We start from the raw sequence: 23,478 nt of genomic DNA, 5'->3' as shown, positions 1-23,478 counted from the left end.
GTAGTTTCTTTCAGCACCTTCATCAAAGCATAAGATGGCTCATTCATCTTCACCCTGTCCCAGAGCCTTTGGGCTTGCCAAAGGAAGGATCCTGGCAACGCTGCATGCAGAGTCTTTGAGCTGGTAGACTGCCCGCCTTCCTCCCTGGAAAAACCTGCTCATGATCTAGTCTCCATCTGGCTCCATTAGTCCCCAGAAGAGTTATTACACTGAGGAGTGGAGTTGCTGCAGACCACAGGCCCGTTTCTGACCTTAACACCACCAGTGTAATTCCCCATCAGTTATAGAGGAGTTGCAAAGATGCTACTGAAGCTTCCTTCTGGATTCACATGCTCCTGCCAACCACATCACAGTAAACCCTTCATACTGAGTTCCCATCCTCTTCACAGATGGAGCCCTATGAAGTCCAAAGGTCTCTAGCCTCATTTCTGCCCTAGGCAGGTGAGGCTGCCCAGAGAAACCCCAGTAATACCAATACACAGAGGGCAACAAGTTTCAATCTGTGCTTCATTTTTCCTTCTTCCTTATCCTTTTCCCACACCATGGAATCCTATCAGCTAATTAATAAGTAATTAACAAATAGCTGTAGAAGTGCTCAAACGCTCAGTGCACTGAAGACAAGCACAGCCATGACAGAAGAAGGACATGCTTCTGGGAGTTTGCTTAATTCCTGGAATCATCAGCCCCCAGGGAAGATGAAGCCAGTAGATGTTACTCACCCTCTCAGTACTAATGAAGTATTGCAAAGCATTGGAGACAAGGAAAGCTCCTGCTTACCTATGGCTCAGGAAATTTGTCTTAGAGGAGAACTCTGCTGCCATTGTCCTTTCCAAGACAGGCTGTGGGATGGTACAAGTAATGGAAAAATCGATAACTTATACAGCACACAACAGCATGTCTTTAAAGTAACGAAGACCGGTATGAATGCTTTGAACAGTCTCTTTCTTCTGTTTCATTTCAAGATCAAAATCAGTGGCATGGTCTTAGTACACAAGAACCTTAGCAGGCCAAGCCATGTCAGAGACCATCTCTCTACTTGCAGCCCTCCAGAGCAGCTGTGCTTTCACAACACTGCTACAGATAAGAAGTCAAGATGATGGATTTATTTGGGTGTTTGGGATGGGAGAATGTGGATATGAAAAGAACTGTCATTTGGAACGAGTCAAAACCAGATACAGGCTGTGCTCCTTTTGGAAAACCAGCCCCACAGATTTCCCTCCCTCCTTCCCTCCCAGACAATGAAAAAAAAAAGAGAAGAGAATAATGACCAATGTAAGAGAGAACATAAATCTTCCTAAAGAGGTGGAGGAAAAGAAGACTGCCCTTTTCAGCACAGTGATAAATTCACTGCTGGGTTTGGTGTTTAAAAGCCATATTAACTTTGCCACAAGGAAAGGCAGTGAGGCAAGTTGGACTACTTAGGAACAGCAATGATGAAACCATTGGCATGGATGGTAATAGAGCTGAGGAAAGCTGGAAACCTGGGAACTCTAAATTTTCACGCTTGTTCTCTGTCTGTGTTGCTCAGTGGTCTGGTCTGTTCCCAGGGTCATCCCCCTCAGTCCACTCTGGGCTGGGACAGCCTGATTGCCTCCTTTGGGAGCCCTTGCCCTGTGGATCAAGAATTGGTCAAGTGCAAAGGCAAGTTGAATGAAGAGAGTCCACTCTGTCACACATGGCTTCTGGCAGAGGTGTTCAAATCAGCAAAACCTCTCCTCAGCTGATACTCAAACTGGAAAATCCTTTAAGTCAATCCACCTGTAAAACAAAAGTAAAAGGTCCTGCACACAAGTAGCCTTTCAACATTTATTTTCGTGGCTCAGTTTATCTTCAGAGCCTTCCTATCCAGATGTTCTGGGGCTTTTTTTGGCTACCTGTCCCACAAAACACAAATAATAAAACACAGGCAAGCTGCCCGTGCCTCTCTGAGTCAGACCGGTACTTGTACCTGAAGATGAGCGCTACATCTTTGACAGTGTTTAATATCTGCTTGTTTCTCAGGAGCCCCCCAGGCTTGATTAACATAAGACTCGAACTCATCATTTACCCAGAGCTAATGAGAAGGATTATTAAAACATCCTGAAAATTAAGAATAATTTGCATAGACATACTTTACCAATTGTTCTGCTTTTCTGAAAGTCATGGGAAAAAATAGAGCTTTCAGCTCTGTAAAAAGTGACTCTTCCATTAACTGTCCAGTAATTGTCAATCTAGGGTAATCTGCATAACCAAATTAAAGCAATTGACTTTCCTTATATTTACCTTAAGCACTTGGAACCATAAGATTACTGTCTGACAATTTCATGGGTATATATATGAAATTAATTAATAAGCTATTCAAATTGGTATGATTTGCATAGTTGAAGCTAATTAGAAAAGCAAGCTCTAGAATTTCAAAATCTTAGAATACATAGGAAATGAAGGAAAAAACCTGATAGCTGCAGGACACATTTGCTTTAAAAGTTACCTTGACCTTATTAACTGTATTCAAAATAGGCTTTTGTTGCATACAGATATGCTAATATTTCCCCCGAGATCTGAGATCATGTGGAATCTATGTGAAGTATAAACGCATATACATTGCATTGTATGAGCTGACACTTCATGTCTATTGACCCACATGAGTTAGTGCAGGCAGAAATGTAATGGCAAATTTCATTGCAGGTGTCACATTTTTCCAAATTCCTCTTATTGCATCAAATAAAATTTTAATTCCCTAGTGCAAGAGATTTCAGTCTCTTCTGCAGAGCTGTCTGAGGATTACCATGTTACATGGCACTGGAACAACTCGGGGCTTTTTCCAGGGAAATCAGCAAGGTGTTCACCATTTGCCCCAGTAGAGGCAGCATCATACACCTTTAGTCCCTCTTTTCCTGTAAGATGGCACCCTTTTCTAACAGGCACTAAACCCAAACCTCAATTTATGAAAATTATCCAAAAAACCTCTAGTGCTTCACCCAGATTAGGGTTACAGGAAAGCTTGATTTTTTGTTTCACAAAAGCTCCTTGTAATTGTAACAGTTTTTTTCTGTTTTAAAATAGAATAAAAATTAAAATTTGCAATATTTTCAGTAAAAGATCATTCCAACAGAAATAATTGAGGAAAATCAAAACATTTGCTTAAGTAAAGTAGAAGCAGTTTAGTCTAGGACTGTTTTTTTCATATTTATATAACATTTCTAATTGAAATGAAAACTCAAAATGTGCAAGGAGAAAATGTGAGATTTCATTCTTACATTTCTTAAATGCTTTTTCAAAATTGACATGTTTCTACAGAACATTTCACTTTCAGCATCAGCAATCTTCTAATGGAATTTTTTTTTGTAGAAACAAAATAATTCTGGCTAGTTTTATTCAAAATATTCCCAGAAATTCTCAAAGAACGGCACACTTAATGGAAGAATTCAGGGTTTGAGCAGCTTGCCTGGCTTATTTTTTATTTTTTTTCCTGCTAATAATTTGATTTCACCGTAAGGTTGTGGGAATTGAGAATTATGCCATCTGCAATCCAGTAATACTCCCTGTCAGAGAAATACCAGATACATTTCTGCCTGGTCTTATAATAACTTCACAGACTTCGGTGGCAGGTGGATTATCTCTAGAGTTCTTGTGATTAAAACCACACGCAGCAGTGGCAGACAGATGACTCTGGAGGGGGTTGTGGTAACTCCCCAGTGTAATGGCAGGCTATTACCTGCCAGCAGCCAGGTTGATTTGAAACCCCGACTTTTTCCAGCTCTCCACAAAGACTTTTGTTACTCAGACAGCTTCCTGAGGTCACTTCAGACTTTTGATACTACAAATGCCAGAAAAGTCTAGTGGCTTTTCTTTTATCATGTCTCCACAGCACCGATAAATTCTAAATCTCTTTTTTTCGTATGCCCTGGTAAATTCTTGTCCTTCTTGAAGCTCATGTCCTTGCAGATCCCATCTCAGCTTGCGTGTGACCCACAAGTGTGAAAGAAAAAGCTCCAGAACAGTAGTGCTGTTGGCTTGCAGTTGCCCTATTTGTGCCCTTTACATCCAGTCAAGATGAAAGTGGTCAAGCAGCTGAAAAAGCCCTTCAGTTCTTTCTCACTCCCTGTAGCAACAAAATCAAATAGCTGTTCCTCATCACGTATCCCTTAATGAAACTGCTTTTAATTCCCCTCAAAATCTTATCTGTGTTTGTACAATGAGTTCATAACCCAGATTGTTTCTTTCCACCCTTCATTTTGCGTCCAAGAAGGTCACAGATGCAGTATGGCTAAAGTAGGCAGGACTCTTGGAGGACCTCTAGATACAAAGAACTTGAGCTAGAAAAGACCAATCTCCCACAACTGCAAAGGAGCTACACATCACTGCAGCCTCCTCAGGTGAACTCTACAGTGCGGAGTCTCAGAGGCACCCTTCCTGCAATGAACAGCAAAAAGCAAGAAGTGAACATCTATCACCTCCTTCCTCATGGGAGAAGGTTGACAGACCAATGGACAAGTTTCCAACACATACGGCATCTTCATGGGTAACTTTTCATTTTCCAAATGTCAACAGCAATCAAGGAAACATCTTAGGAGACATCCATCACCAACAACTAACTACTGCAAGTAGTCTCCTAAGAGCTTCATCCACAAGCCATATTTTCCTCAGTGGAGAAATGCCATTATAGATTGTTTGTCACAAAAGGCAACATAAGCATCTGACCATTTGTTTTCTTGAGAAATATGAAGATACTCTGTCATATCATGGTGCCAAAGTCTCAAACACAGATTTCCTCTCATCTCTTCAAAGCTAGGGCTACCGGGCAAAATTAGAAGGCTGCCATTGTACAACTGCATTGACTGAGACAACTCTGACTAACAAAGCAACAATAACACTGTGCATTTGGCTGCTTAAATGGTCCCCAGATCAAGCCAGGCCAAAGTTCTCCACAACATAAAGACTGTGTCTTCAAAGGATTCTGTCTTGCCAAAAGAGATTTGTGCCCCTATGAATGGAAGAAATCTTGTTAGAAAGGAAAAAAAACTATCAGTAAGGAAGTTTTACTCCTCAAACATTGGGAAGAAATCAGTTTGGACTTCCTAGCAAAGACTGGATCCTCTGAAGGAGATGAACTCATCATCTGCAGTGTGTCCCATGGTGTAAAAAAATCACTACCATCAACAGTGCTGGTAATGGGAATGCCGCCTGCCTGTACTGTCATCTCAGTGGCAGTCAGGCTTCTACAACTACTGAAACATCCTTACCCAGCAGTCAAGGAGCCTCCTTGGATATATTGATTAGGCTGTACAAACCTAATGGAGCTCCCCTTCAGGCATTTCTAGGTGCTACTTCTCTGGATAGCCATTATACTTGTCAGCAAACCAGCCAAAAACCCCAGGGAACTCGAACCTCTCAACATGGTCCTCCATCTCCAGTGTTCCACAGGGTTGAGGTGGGATTGATATCTCTTCTCAGGATTTTTCTACTGAAGCTTTCATTTGAATCTATTTATTAACACACGTTATTATTTTCTGCCAAATCTTTATCTATCTGGTAGATATTCTAAGCCATGGATATTTCAAGGGGCTTTGATACTACCATGATGTTACAAAGCCTTTAGTCTTTTTGCTCATGTTTTTGCTCCTGTCTTTACAGCTCTGAAGAGGCAAGTCATCCCTTCTCAGAATTTTGGAATGGATTACATTACAGCACAAACATCGTATGATATTGATTGTTACGTATTGCCCTTGAAACATTGAAACTGGTTCTCCTGGAGTGCAAATTTTATCCTCTCCTAGCTTCCAAAGCATTCATGCTATAATCAGGATTTGGAAACCCATAAACACAACCTGTTATAAACTTTCCTTGACTTGATGGCAAGATCAGACACCAAGTTTGATATGTGAGTCAGTGTGGAGGTTCAGGAGACTCTGATGCTCCCTGTACCCATCCAGAGGTGGTATGTTCTTTGCAAATAGCTGCCGGCAAGCCTCACTCCCACCTACCCAGGTGAAGCACGATTAGCAGGAACACAGTACAGTTACCTTATTCAGTGCTGTGGTCTCTGAGATTTTAAGTATCTCTCCATTGAATAAACCTGTCTTCTTTCCCAGAGACCTTCTTACCTGGGATCTTGAATTCATGATGGGCATAAGCTGTGCCTTTCGCTTTTGTGCCTGTAGGGGCTTTAAGGACGCACACAGTTTAGCAGCAGCTTGAGCAATGTGTCTGTTTTAAATGCTGGTGCTCTAGTACACACTGAACATAGTTAAAATGAGATATATGCAGGCAACAATATTCGAAGGAGCTTTTCAGACATGCTTCAGGGATCCCTCAGTCTTTATGCTACTGAATCTTTGCTTTGGCTTCTAGAACCTGCTTTTCTGTTTCTTGACCTCTTCTGCTCCTTAGTATCTCTATTACCTTTTTTAATATGGTGACATCAAGAGGGGAAAAAAAAAAAAAAAGAAATGGCCCAAGCAGTTTCATTGCACTCGTCCCCATTGAGTGTCTTTACACAGATGCATCCTGCTTTCCTGCTTCACCTATTTCTCTTCCCACTCTTAGCCTGCAGGTTCCCTTCTACATCACTCTTAGTATGCCCCTGGACTTGTTTGTGATTTATACTTCAGGTTCCTTTTCGCTATGATAGAAATTATGCAGAGCATCATGTCTTGACTGATCTCGCTGTTATTGTTGTTGCCCTTTCTCATTCAGTTACGTGCATGCTACTTGTGCCCCAAATGGCAAGAGCAGGGTAGAATACTTGAAGTTCTTTTGCAGGTTAGACCACATGCAGGGGAACAGATGACTTCAAGTAAAACAGAGTACAGCGAAAGCTGCCTTCTGTTAAGTGGTGTAGCTTCTTCAGAAGCTCCTTCAAAGACATTAAACAGATGAGGATTCGCTTTTGTACATGTTCTGAGATTTGTAGAAGTGAAATCCTGTCCACTTCAGATGGGCATTAGACACTGGCTTTAATTCCAAGTACCTATCACCATGCCTCCATCCCTCTCAACTGATGTGACTGCTACATTCTCAGGTGCCGGGTGCCTGTCCTTGCCCTAAAATTGGCATACCCACATCACTTGCAAGGTTGAAGATTCTCAGAAAATCTAGCAATAGCTCTCTCGGCTTTACAGTTAGGAATGGCTTGAAAGTCCCAGTAATGGGTTCTCAGATATCCGTGCTCAGGTCCATTGGTGACTTTTTGGCACAGGTGGAAAATGGTAGGATTTGGCTCCTCTCTGAAACATCAGTGGATATCAGAAAATGTATTCAGCAACCTGCAGCTGTGGGTTGATTTCCCCCTGGCATACTCATGCACAAAATACTGTATGCACAAGCATATCAGGAACCTCAGCCCACAGTGCCACAGTTTGTACAAATACCACCTGCCAGCATTAACGGAAACTTTCCTGTGCTGCTTTTGAGCCTTTACTGTAGGTAATGATATAATTTGCTACATATTTGACTCCATCTTAAAACACAGGCCAGTTAGCTCAGGCAATAAGAGATGAGTAAGACAACCTCTACTCCACTTTCTTAGCAGTGCCAAAGATACTCAGAACCTTTGGTTTCTAGTTTTTCAATGTGATGGCAACTCCTCCAAGTTGAGCATCCCATATCAACAGTGCCTTATATAGTCATATCCTTTTATACAGATTTTTTTACTCTGTACATTACTATTATCTGTGCTTTCTGATGAAATACCAACAATATCAAAATGGCGATTAAGGTATAATATTCCACAGTAACTTACAAGGCTTCTTCAGCCAGTCAGTCACAGATGCACCAACACTGTCAGCCAGGAAGGATGGAGAATCCTGAAAGGTGCTGAAAATTTTTGGGCTTCCTTCAGTTAGTTTGAAAGAGCTTTGTACCTTCTACCAGGAATGCAGCAACTAGCAGAATAAGGGTCCTTCTACTGTTAGAAAAGATGATTTGCAAAACTAGAAAGAGGAAGGGGGATGCGACAGAGAAACTCTTTGCTGGAAAGGAGATGTTTACCCAGTAACACAAAATCTAAATCTATGCCTGGTCTGTAAGAAATGTCTTTATGGGCACCGCTCCTTAATTTGGTATTCAAGTCAACTTTTGCCTGTATGTGATCTGAAAAGAAAACACAAGAGCAAACATGCGAAAGAGAAGGATAAAAGCAATGAAAGCTGACACTACCCAAAACACTATTATATGATTAGGTGTACCTTGGGTTTTTAATTGTTCTCATTTGCCTATATCACCAAATAGGCTGTGCATCCAGACTACAGTTTTTATTTAGGTAATACAATGACAGTTTGGTTACTGCAGTGTCCTTGGAGAGCAGGAGCACACTGCAGGAGTCCTCCATGGCACTAGAGGTGAATTCTGCCACTGGCAGAAGAAGAAATACATCAGTTTCAGCTTTGCTAATGTAGTCACAAGAAGTAATGACAGACAGGGTTGGCATATGGGGCATATGGTAGAGGTTAGGCCTGAAGGATTATGTTACTATTGAATCTATTGAATTGAAGGATTCCTGATAAAGCTGGTTTTATTTAATTTTCAATTCTGCTTCTTACACCTAAGGGTATTTGCAGCCTTGGGTGTTTTTTAGAATTGCTCTCAGTACTGGAAATGGCCCCTGAAGTTAATCAAGGAATGTCAGGCAGAGTGTTTGCAGCAAATAGGCTCTTCCAGGCGTGACCAGGGCTCAGCTCAGCTCAGCTTGGCCTCCAAGGACACATCCATTGGGTCTCTGGAGCTTTGCTATGAGGTGGGTGAGGGTACAGCAAGCTAACCAGCTTTACCAACCCACTTTCCACAGCTGGTGGTGGGTGTTGCAGGGTTGCCAAGAGGCAATTAGACTGTCCCAACCCATTGTTTTAGTAACAACGTTATCACTCAGAACTACATGTAAGGGAATGGGGATATGTAAATAGAAAGTGTTGCTTTAGCACTGGGATATTATGGGTTTACAAATCAGACTGATGCACTAGAAGCTGGCTGGTCCCTGTGTAGACATGGCCTGGATCTGAGTTGGGGAGCTAAATCAGATCCTGTATTGAACTTGATAACAGTGATACAAGAAACATTTTAACAATATCAGTACCTCCACTGCCTGGATGCCAGGATGTCTAGCACTCAGGAGATACTGGGTGCAATTCACATATGGTGGTAGTGGATACAGCTTACATCAAATTCAATGGGAGTTGTACCTACTTCTGCCACAGCCAGCTTTGATCCTGGGCATCCTAGGGAATAAGCCCAGCCTCTTGTGCATTTCTTTCAAATTCCCTTTTGCCCTCTCCTGCCATTTTGTTGCTCCTGTGTTAGCCAAGACCTAGTGTACTAGGGCTCTTGATTGGAGACTTATTACAGCTTATTTCTGTCTGCCTTTCTTTAAAGCCAGCTGAACATACCCAATGCTCTTCCTCTATGGTAAGACCGAAAATACAGACCACCCTCCCAGCTTCTGTGACACTCTTTCTAACACACTCCTTTATTCTCTTCCCCGTGATCACAAGTTCTCTCTCCAAGCCCAGCCTAGTTATTTGTGCATGAAGCTGCCATGTTGTGTATTGGTGTGAGTCTGGTGTTCACATGAGCTGTGAATATGCTGCACATGTGTATTTCTTGTGCATCCTGAGCTTTCCTTTGGTCAAGTTAACTGTCGTTCTGCCTTCTAATGGCTCACCAAGAGAGAACTAGACCTGGTAAGATTTCTTGTTAGCAACAAACTATGTCACTATCAATGTGATGCTGAATGAGTTTGCACTGTGACTTCATGTCCAAGCCTCCAGACTAGAAAGGACTGGGACTCCGAAGTTCCTTTTCAATGACGTGATTCACTGTAACATTTGAGTTTGTACTTTGCACAGAAAGAGTAAGTTGTGCAATGGTGCACACAAACTCTGCTGCCTTGGTGTACAAGGCAGTTCCCACACCACCCCAACAGAGTTGCAGTAACTCCAGTCTCTTGATTGCCACTTTGCAGAACCTCCCTCCTCTGGCAAGGATACACCTTCAAAAAGCTGGATGAAAGCCAGGCGAAAGCAAGCAAGGCTACTCAGGCACCGGCTAATCTGTAGCCACCTAGTCTTAAAATGACTGTAATCTCCTGAGGCATCGCTGAGTGTTTTTGGCTAAGTGGTTTTATGCCAGTAAGTTTCAGATTTGCATCAGGGAGGAATTTGTTCTATTTCACCTGTTGCTTAGACTTTGCCTACTCCTGGACCCTAGGAGGACAGGGATAATTTTCTGCCTACAGCAGCTGCCTCCTCTCAGCAAGGAAAGAAGAAGGAATGCTAAAACCTCTGTCCAGACCCCTGTCCGAACTTGGTGCCATCTAAAGGGCCAAGCCAACAAGAGCAGCAGCAGGTAGAATAAGAAAACACTTTTTTTGTGTGTGTGTGTGGTCACAACCACAGCAGTACTGCTGTCCACACAACTTTTAAATTTGCACCTCAACTCTCTTTAAGGTGGTATTGGAGTTTAGCTTCTTAGAGAAAGTGGAAGGGAGGTGACAGGACTTCTGTAGGATTGGGAGAGGTGTGTGACCTTATAGTTAGCCCCTCTGGGACTGTAGTGCTGACAGTATTAAATGCCATGATTTTTGATTTCTTGGAGGCCACACTCCCTCCTGCATCTCAGAGCAATTCCCTCTGATTCACTGAAGCCCCCAGCCTGTTGTCCAAGTCAGAAAACGAGCGTGATGTAAGATGCAGGGAGCACTCAGGCTTTTCCCTGACACAGCCCGTTCCTCTAATCTTTTTCACCCGGTTACTGCACAGGCAGCGAGCGTCAGCCTTTGCTGCAAACTGGAGGAAGCTACCCAAAATACCCACTGGTGATTCACCACAGATAGACAGACAAACTGCAACTGGGGTGCAATCCTGAACTACTGCACACAACGCTGAGCTTTCTGTGCGAGCGGGGTTCACAGACACCAGCAAGCAGCTATGGCCCCTGTGTGCCCCCAGGGCTGCGCAGCAGGAGCTGAGGCATGGACCCAGCCGGGGGCCGACAGAGCTGAGCACCAATCTGCTCCTCCTGGGTTGGAAACAGGAGCACACACAGCACACAGGTACACGTCCTCATCTGGACATTTAATCCCAGAAACGTACATCCAGGCGGTTCCCTTGGGTTTTATCAGGAGCAGACAGACAAGCAGCTGCTGTTTTCGCTGCCCGGTGACAGGAAATCCAAAGGGTCTGTTCTCTCTTGGTTTACACAGTGGTGAGTAGTTAACAGCAGGGGTGATCTGCACTGTTTCTTCCTCCTAAATGTTGCTCTTTCAGTGGTGTTCAGACTCAGACTGCAGTGGTTGCAGCCTGGGCGGGGACAGAGAGGGGGCTTCTGTGCACTTCTTTGCTCCACAGCAGGTCAAGTGGCAGGGTGACAGTGTTATCTCCCCCTGTGACAGGAGGTCACATTCCCACAGTGCTGCTAGTGGCAGCCACCAGCTCGGCAGGCTTCGCACAGTATTTTAAGGGGTTAACAAACTGGGAAACACAGCATTTTCTGTGCTGTGCCTCGCCTACCCTCCAGCTAGGCAGCGGGTCCTCCGCCAAGGCCCAGGTGAGCCTGCCGCCACGGCAGCGCTCAGACCAACGTTGCCTTCACATGTGCGAAGGCTGAGGAACGTCAGAGCTGGTTACAGGCCCAGGGGAAAATGCTTAGGGAGAAAGCAGATGCTGTGAGAAAAAAACAGGCCAGAAGAAAGACTATTTTAAAATACTGCACGCTTGAACAGTAGCAGTGAAGCCAAAATAAAATCTTTTCAAAAAAAAATCAAAAAAAAAAAATCAGTGTGCAGACTGTGGGAAATACAAAGGGGTCATGAGAAATGCGAAAGGCCCGAATGCAGAGCAGCGGTAGCGAGCGACCACGGCCCAGCCCCCAGACGCACGGCCAGAGCCGCGCAGGGCAGCGGGGCTGCCAGCGGTGCCGGTGACGCCAGCAGCCGGGCAGGGGCAGTGCGTGCCGTGCCCCTGCGGGGTTTCGCACCCCGGAGCAGACCGGGGACCTGCTACTGTTTCCCAGCAGAGCAAGCGGCACGTGGCTAATGCCCGACACCAGATTCACCAGAACTGCTCGCTGAGGCACTTGCTGGGGTAAAACATCCCTGACAGGTCAAAAGAGAAAGCATCTTTCTCCTCCAGTACAATGTCAAAGGAGAACTGCATCTTTCCAATGCGAGGAGATGTAATGGAGGGGTTTATAGCATAACATATCCCTAATCCCCAAAAGTCCAGGCAACCTGAAGGGAGAGGCTAATGGCCTCGAGAGCCCCTGTAGAGTAACCTCACCACCATGGGAGAGAGGGCAGGCTTAACCAGCCTTGGCCCGTCCCTGGGGTGCCGGGGCAGTGCAAGCCCAGGGAGTGGTACCAGGACAAGGAACAGTGCAGTGAGCTCTCGGCGTAGCGTCCTCTGTGGCCCAGGGCCCCTGTTCCTCCCGTGCTGTTGTAACTCCTGCCTCTGTGCCAATGGCTTCCAGAACGCAGAGGAAAACTCTCGCATCTCAATCACCTTCTTCCGACTCTTCCGCGTGATGCGTCTCGTGAAGCTCCTGAGCCGAGGGGAGGGCATCCGGACGCTGCTTTGGACCTTCATCAAGTCCTTCCAGGTATTCCTTCGCTTATCTCTAAGTAAGACCTAACAGGGTATTTTGCCCCTTGGTGGCCTCTCGGGGTGGGGTTTCACCCAAGTGCCTGGGCTGAAAGGCTGCTGGTCAGGGCTGTGCGCGCCAGTGACGCGTGGCACGAATGAGACTCGAGTAAATGGGGCTCACAGGGGATGACTGCCTGGGTATGAGTTTCATCTTTAAAGCATGAGTAATTGCTTGAGACCTTCCTGAACAGCCTTGATAGTTCAGTTCAACTCAATTACTGCCTGTCTGTAACCCTGCAGTCTCCTCTTTTTTTTTTTTTTTTTTATTTTAGCTGTATTTTATATCTGTTGCTTTAAGCAAAATACACAGCTCTGGGGAAGGCCTGGGTCTCAATTAAGGTTCCCTTTAGCCTTGTTTTGAGGATTTCCAGTGAGTATTAGAGGTGTGTGACTCCCATGCTTTCATCCAGGAAGAATTTCACCTTCTTGGCCCCACACCTTTGGCCCTTGTAAGAATGCCAAGTTATTAAATTGCTTCTGCTTTTGCCCTGGAGGCAGGTTGCATTTCAGTGGTAGATAAAGTACCAGAGTAGGTAGGGGAAGGTGAAGGAGACCAGACTGGATAAGAATCATCACTTCTGGGGTAAAACAAACACCAAGAGATAGCTATTTGCTAGAAAAACTGATTTTAGACCAGCCTCTAACCTAGCCATGCATAGAAAATGGTAGTTAGAGATGAAGCATAGCATATTCCTGCATTTTACAAGTACTTGACCTGGATTTACTGGGCCAGCACAACCTGGATGTTAGCTGGGTCAGGTCTGGAGGAAGTGTCGGGGAAAGACAGCACAGGAATACAAAGGATGGTCTAAACATGAGAAAAGATGCAGGACGCCACTCGATAAAAGCATGAAAGAGTAACTTGTGCAACACACAAGCCTTTAAAAATCAACCACATATCCCTCAGATTGAGGCTTTAAATGGTCAACAGCATTTGTATTGACTCAAATGGGAAAGGAGCTGATCCATGCTTTAAAACTTAAACCTCACCAGCTACAACACAAGCTGGGACCAAAGCCTGCAGTGCTGTAGATCACCACAACTTCTGTCTCTGTCAGCAGAAGTAGCACACGTGTACACCAGGGATCAATCTGGACCTTTTCCAGTGCAGCTCTCAGGTGGTCTTGGTAGGCAGACCACCAGGCTCATGCAAAGGACTCTTATTTTGCACACTCCTTGACTGCTAGAGGATCTAATATTGCACGGCAATTTTCTGACACATCTGTACCACAAGCAACTTTTTCCATTGCTTACATGGTTGCTAACTTCCAGGTTGTTATTTGAGTGGCTCCAGTGGGAACCATTTTGTCTGCATCCATAGGAATGAGATTCCCTTGGCACAGCTCAGCCATCCCTGATGCAGGGGACAGAGTCACACTTTCCAGTTCCTGCTTCTCCTCCCCTTGCCCCTGTGCCCCTCCAGCCTCTTTAGCAATCGCTCGCTCTTATCCTGAGCTCAGCTCTCCACAGTTCTTGGCTGGAGAGGATGAGATGGATGGGAAAGGGAGTGCCTGGTACTTCCCTCCAGTGACCTTCAGACCTCTTTTATTGGAGAGTCACTTTTAGGCAGGGTTGTAGGGTGATGGGAGAAAGTACCAAGGGAGGTATCTTTCAGAGCGGGGGTGGGGGGGAAATAGCACCACAAGCAAGTGCTTTTTCCCTTGAAAGCCTTTAGCCATTTATAACATGGTATTCTCTGCTCAGAGCTCCTCCTCTTGCAACTACTGGGAGGCTCCTTTGGTAGCTAAGAATAGCCACTCTGCAGAGCTCTTAATTCAGCCGCTCCCACTGCCAAAATCTGGGATCCCTGCAGACTTTGTCTGGCACGGGCTCTTCTCCGTGTCCCCACATGCTTCCAGGAAGTGTCTCTGCTCACACAGGGCAGCCTAGTAAGCAATGAACTTGCGGTGGAGTTCAGAGCCCATCGTAACTATCATGTGCCCTGCGCATGGCACGCAGGGCTTACGTACAAGTTGAGGCACCAGTCAGAGGAGCGCGTGGTGGGAAAATGCTCAGCGGGGTTTCTGCCTGCAGAGACAGCAACAGAGCCCAGGCTGGCGAGTGGGAGGAGTAGGAAGTGAGAGGGGTGCTGAGGGCAAGGCAAGGCCGTGGGAATCACAAGGACAAAGTGGTAAAGCCAGGGGAGGACGGAGACGGAGGAGGACAGAGCCAGACGAGTGGAATATGGGAGGTGGGGAGCCGAAGGAGCCATGGGGAATACGGAGCAGAGATGAGTAGGAAGGTGCACCAGTGGAGAAGAGTGGGCTGAGCGGAAGAACATAGAAAGAAAGTAGAGGGCCAGACGGCCAGGAGAGGACACTTTCCTAATCCCTGTTTGAAAGATAGAAGAACTGGTAAGGTTATGCACCTCAGGTCCTGTCTGGACACTATCCCAGGAGCTCTTCTTAGGTCTTCTGTGTATCAAGTCACAACTAGATCATCCCAAAATGTTTGAAGCCCAATTCTGAGCTGGTGTATCTCCACTGACATTGTGGGGTAATCATACAGATTTGTCTGACCCCATAAAACACAGAGCAATCTGCCCATGAGCCTCAAGATGATGATTACAGACATTGTTTCTGCATTTCTGCAGACATTTCTGCAGGTCTTAGTCAAATCTCCATAGTGGTCAGTGAAATTTTTTCCTTGATTCTTCCTGTAGGATTTAGCCCTGTTGAATTTAGGCATAAACATAAAATGTGCAAATAATCTTATATGAAAAAAAAATAATGTTGTAGGCTTTTTATACTCTGTGAAATGGGGTGTTCAAAATCCAGATCAGGGACTGTACTCACATTTTCAGAATGAATGTGTCCTCCCATCGCCTCTGAAGTGAGGTCTAGAAATCTCTTGTCTGAGCGCTATATATTTCAAAAGCAACAGAGTAGAAAATTCCTCCTCAAAAGCCTGAGCCTGTGAGGTCCTGAGCTGTGCCCTTGATTCCTGCTAGTGGCGGAGGAAACCGATAGCACTCAACACTTTGCTGATTGCACCGGCCTCTTCCTTACGAGGCAGCTCTGCATATCAGGGCCCTGCATTTCCTCTTCAGCAGCTGATCACAGACACTTAGTGCATTGCAGGCACCGTCACAGACACCTGACACTGAACAGGGAACAAAGCTGATGCTGCTTTAGGTACTTAGGATGGTACCAGCCATTGTAGCAGAAGCCTTGAATTTGGATCTCGGCAGCTGTTGCATTTTTGATGTCACCAGACTGGATCCAGAAAAAATCACATTGCCATTAGTCCCAGGATAACACTGGTTATGAGAGTTTTCTCCTCATGGTAAGCAGGTGTAGACACTGGTTTTGCCCTCGCTTTCTTCACTCCGTCAAGGGCAGCAGTGACTTGAAGGCAGCAGAGCTACACCATCACGAGTGGGAGCAGAATCAGAGCCTGCCTGAGCTGGGTGGCAGCAGGGTGGTGGCGGGGAGAGCAAGCAAATATGGGCCTGTAGAGGCATCTAGTGGCCACCTGGCCAAACTACAGACTCCACGCTTGGGGCCAGCCTCTGCCGTTTCCCAAAGCCAGGAGCATGAACCAGGCTCCAGCATCCCGGACTCGGTGGAGACACAGTGCTCTCTGTTTTTTTTTTTTTTTTTCATTTCTAGGCTCTCCCCTATGTGGCTCTTTTAATAGTGATGTTGTTCTTCATCTACGCTGTGATCGGGATGCAGGTAAGTGATGCTAAAGAGCTTAATTGTGTCTGTCTTCTCCTGTTAGGAGTTTTAGGAACTGACTTATAAAGTAACTAGATCAATGTATGGTTGTAGGGGCTTACAAGAATATTTTTGCCCAATAAGGTAAGACAGCAGCTAACCTTGGCTGGAAAAGCTTGTCTGTCTATGCACTTCCAACAGGAGCACAACGTGCTCCAGAAAAAACACAAAAAATGACCCATTTAATGGCAGAATGCAATATGCAAACAGTAAAAAGACCATGCCTGCCCTCCACACTCTCAGAGGCATACCCAGCAGCGGTGGCAAAGGAGATTTACTGCCTCGCTCGTTGGTTCAAAATAATTGTTTCAGTGGGCTTATGGCCGTGCTGCACTGAACGAACCCAATTTTTCTCTCGCATCACTTTCACACTGGTGTAACTTCCACTGAGTTGTAAAAAGCAGCTTTTGATTTGCACCCATGAAGGTAAATATGGGATCAGACCCAACATACCGATGCTCTGTGTTTGTGCCAGTTCTTCAGGAACCTGCATTAATACAATATCCTATTCAGTTTGCAAATTGAACTTGGAACTGGCCTGAGCGTTCATCTGTGCAAGGAACTGATGTTGCATACAGACCATGGAAGAACGCATGTGATATAGGCACAGTCTGTGACAGTCCCAGCCTCATTTGCTGTGCTGCTTTTCAAACTAAGCTTCACGTTCCACTTCAGTGTTAATCAAAGATCTCAGACAAGTCAGCCATCTGGGACCAGAGACCAAAGTATAGAAAGGCATGGTATAATTGCTTCCAGAGGTTTTCAAACATGGCAGGCTTCTTGGTTTCACAATGCCGACAGAATTTGTAACAAAATTCATCTGACCTCTGTGACCTCGTTTTCATTTGTTTCCTGTTATTATAATCATATCTTTTCACAGACTCCATCTACCCTCCCCCAGTTTGAAAAATAAAACTAGTCTTTTCTTGACTTATCATAGGTTATCTCAATTGCCCCCAGTAATTATAGTTGTCATTTAGTCTACTAGGCTCATACTGTAAACTTGGCAGTTTTGCCTTTAATACCTAACTAGCTCAAATGGTCAAGATCTTACAGGATTACCTGTGCTATACAGAAAATCACTTGAAAGTATTACACTAGTGTTATGTAGCTACACAAAGCATTAAAAATGGCTTCCAAGCACCCAGGCAAATGGGGTCTACAATGATCAGGGTGCTCCCAGGTCTAGATATTTTATTCTGTAATTCTGTTCCCTTTTCTGTCAGCTAGTTCTAAGTTGGCTATTTAATCCTTGGCTTACTTTCAAGCCTCTGTTTTAATCATCTCAGCAGCCTGAAGATCATACATCTGTCTTTCACATTGATCTAGATTACTAGATCGCTCCCTGCCCTTCTGTCTTCCAATGAGAAAACCAACTTTTCTCATTTCCCTCTTTGCTTAGAGCCCAGAGACCTGTTATCATTACTTTTCATCCAAATGGCATCTCAGACGTTTTGTGTGCTGCTCTCTTGAACCTGCTGACACAGAGAGTTCCCTCACACATAGGGACACATAGGAAGGAAAATCCTTCCTCACTCCATTAAGCAGCTACCTTGAAAGACTAGATGTACCAGATCTGATGAAAATATAAGAATATCCCACATAAAGGAGACCTACTACTTTATCTCAGCTACTGCCCTGACTTGGAGCGTAACAACGTTCAAGCCTCGCTACCTAATGTGCCCAAGTGGAAAAATCCAAATTGATGCTGATGGATGAAGCCACTGACATCAGGGCCCAGGAGGCGCAGACTGGAGAGGCCATGAGGGAGGAACCTCTATCTGCAGCTCCTTGTAGGTGCCTACTGCAAAGCACCCATAGTAGCTGCTGCCAGTGCATTGTGTGTGAGGGAAGCCTCAGGGTCGAAAGGAAAATCAGACTTCCAGCATGGGAAGTTCCCTTGCCTACGCTTGCCTGAAGTGAAAAATATGGGCTGCCTCAGCTCAAACTGCCTCTGAGCATTTAATCTGTCCTCCTGCTCCTCCTCAGTGCAGCTGGGGCTGTCACTGCTACCCACGGCGTGGGGGCGGTCGGGGCTGGGGAAGGCCCACACGTCCGTGAGGAACCCCTGCAGAAAGCCTGCCATGTGCAGACCCTCCCTCCCATCTGGCATGGCCTCCCCACCATTGTCCCTGCGCTTCTCTCCACGTCGTCATTTCTTTTGGGGTGTTAATTATCGGTGACATTTGCTTGAAAAGAAGCTCCATGTTGTCTCAGAGCTGCTCTGTTCCTGCTGCTCATTTTGGCTACGAGATTACAGCTCTCAGTCCTTGAGATCTCTGTCACATTGCTATCAATGGGGAATAAATAGTCCTGACTGACTATGCTGTGCAGAGACCTTTCTGCCAGGCAAGCTTTGTTAAGCTCTCAGTCCCGGTGCCCAAAAGTACCAAAGCTATATATGACTTTTTCAAAGAAGCCTGAAACTCTCCTGCACTGGGGACTTCACATCTGAGGGCAGGCCCCTAAAAAGGTTTGCTGATGGTTGCAGGCTTCGTCCTGTGGCTGGATGAACTAGCTGGTGCAGCGAGGGTGGGTTGGGCGTGGAAGGAAGCTGTAAGCCATCCTTGTCTGGGCAAATCTAGTCATCGTCCTCACACTGCTGCATTCTGGGTGGGGGGCCTGAAACACCTGCTGGTGACAAGCGTGGCTACTAGAAGGGCAAGCATTTGGACAATCTCCAGATCCAAGGCAACGTACTTTACATTGTTTTGGGAAGATCCAAGGCACCCCACAGAGTTGGGAGCTCAAGGCTTTGCAGCTGCTGGTCTTTGCTATCATTTCCCCCTGGTGAAGACAGATAAGCAATGACGGAAGGAGCCTTTTCTTCTGTGTTATTCATTTCTTTCAGCTGGATCCCATCCCCATATGAGTGCCTGTTAAAATAAGGCCCCATATCACATATTCACAGTGTATGAAATAAGGAAGGATGTCTTGTTTTAAGAAAAGATGCCTCTTGTTACATATTTCGTATGCACTTATTTGTGCTTTTCTGGTGATAAAGCACAAGCAAGGGAAGCAACAGCAAATATGAAAGACCTGTGGAAAAGATTTTTTGAGAAGAGCAGATTCTGTTAAATATCAGAGTCAGAGTGAGGCCAAGAGCTACAGGTGACAAGAGGTTTGGGGATTTTGCAGGGCTAACCTGAAAAGACCTCTGCTCTCTGCCAGGTGTTTGGTAAAATTGCGCTGAACGATACCACAGAAATCAACCGCAACAACAACTTCCAGACCTTCCCCCAGGCAGTGCTGCTGCTTTTCAGGTGGGTGTCTGACAGCTCTGGATTGTGTCAGTCTGGGAGCACGATTCCTCTGCTCTTGGGCACAGCTTATCTCCTTCTACCGTGTCACGCTCACGAGGTGAGTAGAAACATGTTGTCCCGTAGTGGGGGAGCCTAGGAGTTACATCAGATGAAACGACCAGTCCATTAAGCCTCGTACCCTGCCAGCTGACACTGGCCAACACTCAGTGCTGGGGAGGGAGGCGAGTCCTCCTACTCAGAAGGAAGGTAGCCAGTTTTCAGTGCTCTCAAACGTTGATATGCATCACAAACTCCTCCTTTTGTTCAAATCAAGCCAGTATGACTTCCAGCTTATTTTAGCAGGGAAAGGGACATGAACTCCCGCTCGTGCTTTAGCACGGCCATGCCCAGCTCAGCTTAGCACATCATCCTGCTCCAGCTGTGGCCAGGTGTGCCAGGGCCAGGGAGGGGTGCTGAAGGGGTGGGGAGGTGGCACAAATTAAACACTCTCTCCTTGTTCTCAAGGAGTTTTCTCATGCAATCCATAGCTATGTCACAGGCATCCTGATGACTCTGGCTGGTTGGAACATGACAGCCCTGTACCCAGACTAGGCAAAGCCAGTCAGGAACAACACACTGATGATGGCAACAAAGCCAAAAAGAGGACCAGTGTATGCCAGTGTATGTCAAAGCCCGGCCATCAGCCTAACTTGCTCTTAACTGATCTCAGTGGGAAAATTCCCATTAATGTTCATGGGAGCAGGAACAGATTGCTAATGTGCCAGTCTCTTTCACATCAAAGACCACTGCCGTCTCCCCTTGCCCTTTGCCATGCCCAGGTGTGCCACTGGTGAGGCCTGGCAGGAAATCATGCTGGCATGTCTCCCAGACAAGAAGTGTGACCCGGAGTCGGAGCCGGCCAACTCCACTGAAGCCGATCACTCCTGTGGCAGCAGCTTTGCCGTCTTCTATTTCATCAGCTTCTACATGCTCTGTGCCTTCCTGGTGAGTCCGCCCCAGCAACCAAAACCTGCCCTCTGTCAGACTGAGCCCCTGCCTCCCCAGATATCAGCACTGCACAGCAGAAGAATGATCTCACAGAGGGGAAACCTCCCCATGAGGTCTTTCCCAGCAGCACCCTTTCAGTGACAACACTCCCTTTGGCCACTGCCATTCCTGCCTCCCTCCAGCTGTGGGGGATGCTCTGCTTCCAATCCCAATCCTTTGTGCACAGCAAAGGATCGCCCTTGCCCCCTCCCCCTCAATGAGAAAACCAAATTAGCGTGTTGTGGGCTGTGCTGAGGCTAGCAACGCCTCAGCCACACTTCCCACCTTCCCTCCTACCTTCCTTCTGGCTGCTGAGCAGGTTTTTCCTCCCCTGCCAGCAGCAATGACTGTGAGAATACACATATCCCACTTGCATCTGCTCCGTGTTGGCAATGCGGCATTGCTCAGAGCGACAGCACATGCTCTGCAGCTGGCATCAGTGCGCAAAACTCTCCCAGTGAACAGCAGCAACATTTTAAAAGTTTTGGTCTTGGGCCAGAAGAAAGGACTTTACCTCAGCCCCACTGCCTGTAGAGGATAAATCCCAGGTTCTCCCACCACTACCCCGTTCTGCTGGGAAAGACACAGGTAAATAAAAGCCATCACAGCATGTCTAAGCATTCGGCAAACTTGGGCCTCATCCATTCAGTAGCGAAAGGGAAAATGTGACCAGCTGAGAATATCCCGCCTCTGGGATCTTCCCATTTAAACTGCAGGGCTGGCATGGGGGAACAGAGGACCCACCCCCAATGGCTTCCTAGTTTTATGAGTCCAAATCCAGACCTTAAATGGAGAACCCGGTAAAGTCTACTGTTACCTGCCTCATCCATCAAGTCATTTCTGTCCTTGTTTGCAGATCATCAATCTTTTTGTAGCTGTTATAATGGATAACTTTGATTACCTGACACGGGACTGGTCCATTTTAGGACCACACCACCTGGATGAGTTTAAAAGGATCTGGGCAGAGTATGACCCTGAAGCCAAGTAAGTAACCCAGCCTGGATATCAGAGCTCCTCAGGAGAACAGGCCCGTTATTTTCTGTTCTCTAGACCCAGTGCAGTAAGTGCCATGTTCCTCCTGCAGGAACACTTTTTTTTCTGAAAAAATCCTAAAATAGATACCTCCCCAAGGTATTGCTGGTGAATCCATAAGCCAGCAGTGCAAGGATACACACAAAAATCCCAGTATTTAGGGTGTTACCTGGCAGGAGTTTGTTTCACTTTCAGTCAGGGGGAGATACAGACTGTTTAGGGAGGGGCAGCAGAAGACTGAGCAAAGGAGGGTAGAGGTTTGGTTTATTGTTGCGTATGTTTGGGATATTGAGCTGTGACTCTTCTATTTGACTTTCTACTCACAGTGGAGCTGCTGCGCTGAAATCTCCGTTTTGTCATATGTCATATAGGCCCATCACAACCTGTACCTTCACATGGCTGCGTTACATTGTCTGCAGGGTTATTCACATCAGCAGACTTGCAGGGATTTAAAGTTACACAAGAACAACTCACACAAGGGCTTAACTGACATTCAGTATTATATGCTCTGTTTGACACATGCTTAGGCTTAAAGTGCAGTTAGATCCCTATGGCATTACAGTACAGTTGACAATTGTAATTGCAAAGCCCCCTTCATAATGCAAAAACTGTGGAAAGAGACCTTGGCGTAAACTAAAAGCAGATCTCTTTAGGAGACATAGTGTCAAGATTAATTTGGGCTGGGGTTCTGCAATATGTGAGGCCATGTCACATTATCAGAGTGATACATAAATTGAAAGCCTTCTTCCCATCTGTGGTGACTGCCCAGAGAGACTTTTAATATGGATAGGGGATAAGCACAGAATTCTAATAAATATACTGTTTGTTAACAAAACAGATGCTACTATTGGTGCTTGTGTGAAGGCAAGACTGCAGTGGCTGAAGCCATATAATAGATAGCCGCACAGCCGAGATGACGTCCTGTTCTTTCCCATCTATAAATGGGAAGCTCTTTCTTTCCCTCTTCCCCATCCACGTCCCATGCTTGAAGCCCCACTTCTGGCTCTGGTAGCTCTCCTCCCTCCATGAGAAAATTCTTCTTTTGAGATGCCATTTACAGAACTTAAAAGAAACCCAGCTGCTGCTGTGGAAGAAATTCAGCGCTTTGTTTTGCACTGGCTCCGGTGACAGCCCAAAGCACAAATACGTATCAAAAGACAGTGGCTTGGGGCTATTTATGTGGAAGGTAAAGCACCAGGAAAAAAGAAGCCCTTTGCACCTCTGTGCCTGCTATAGACCTGAGACTGGCAGGTAAAGAAGCAGCTGTAGATTTTGAGCAGGTCGGGGTTGAGGGGGACAACCTCAAATGGTCCATTCATGCACAGAACTGCAGCATCCAAAACACTGAAGTCAATTCTTGCGCGTATTGACTGGTGTGCGACTGACAGCCGGGGTTTCTGTACTAGCAGGAGTTACATGAGTGCTGGGCAAATCCTGAGGGATGCCCCGAATGCAAGAGGCCTGAAATGCTACCTTCAGCTATGCCCAGGCTACGGGGAGCAGCAGCGCAGCGCTGGCGAGATCTCAGGGATGCTTCTAGGTGCACCCGCGCTCTGCGGGCGGATCAGCAGCTCCCCCCCGCTACGGATGCGACCCTCACGGTGTTTTCTTCTTTAGGGGACGGATCAAACACTTGGACGTGGTGACGCTGCTCCGGCGGATTCAGCCCCCGCTGGGCTTCGGGAAGCTCTGCCCTCACCGGGTGGCTTGCAAAGTAAGTCGCAAGCCGCCGAGAACCCCGCGATGGCACTTCCCAGCGGAGCCCGCCGCGCAGCCCGGCCGCCTCCGCCCCGCGGCCGCCGGGCGGGGGCTGCCGCTGTCCCGCCG

The 23,478-nt window shown here is 46.3% G+C and overlaps 1 protein-coding gene across 20 annotated transcripts in view; it reads left to right on the top strand.

Moving 5' to 3' along the window:
- Positions 1–23,478, top strand: part of CACNA1C (calcium voltage-gated channel subunit alpha1 C) — a gene marked incomplete at its 5' end in the record, with an annotated part of 481,188 nt that overhangs the window by 440,010 nt on the left and 17,700 nt on the right. For 15 of the 20 annotated variants that reach the window (XM_082309318.1, XM_082309328.1, XM_082309337.1 and 12 more), the window contains 7 exons: positions 9,346–9,378; positions 12,439–12,567; positions 16,223–16,288; positions 19,502–19,593; positions 20,412–20,577; positions 21,476–21,603; positions 23,269–23,365. In XM_082309318.1, coding sequence (XP_082165444.1) covers positions 9,346–9,378; positions 12,439–12,567; positions 16,223–16,288; positions 19,502–19,593; positions 20,412–20,577; positions 21,476–21,603; positions 23,269–23,365 — 711 coding nt within the window. The remainder of the gene's footprint in view (positions 1–9,345; positions 9,379–12,438; positions 12,568–16,222; positions 16,289–19,501; positions 19,594–20,411; positions 20,578–21,475; positions 21,604–23,268; positions 23,366–23,478) is intronic. The other 5 variants (XM_082309322.1, XM_082309335.1, XM_082309332.1 and 2 more) reach the window with 1 other exon arrangement.

Source organism: Platalea leucorodia (assembly GCF_965183815.1).
Source record: "Platalea leucorodia genome assembly, chromosome: 4".
Lineage (NCBI taxonomy): Eukaryota > Metazoa > Chordata > Aves > Pelecaniformes > Threskiornithidae > Platalea > Platalea leucorodia.
This window is presented reverse-complemented; position numbering and strand designations above follow the sequence as displayed.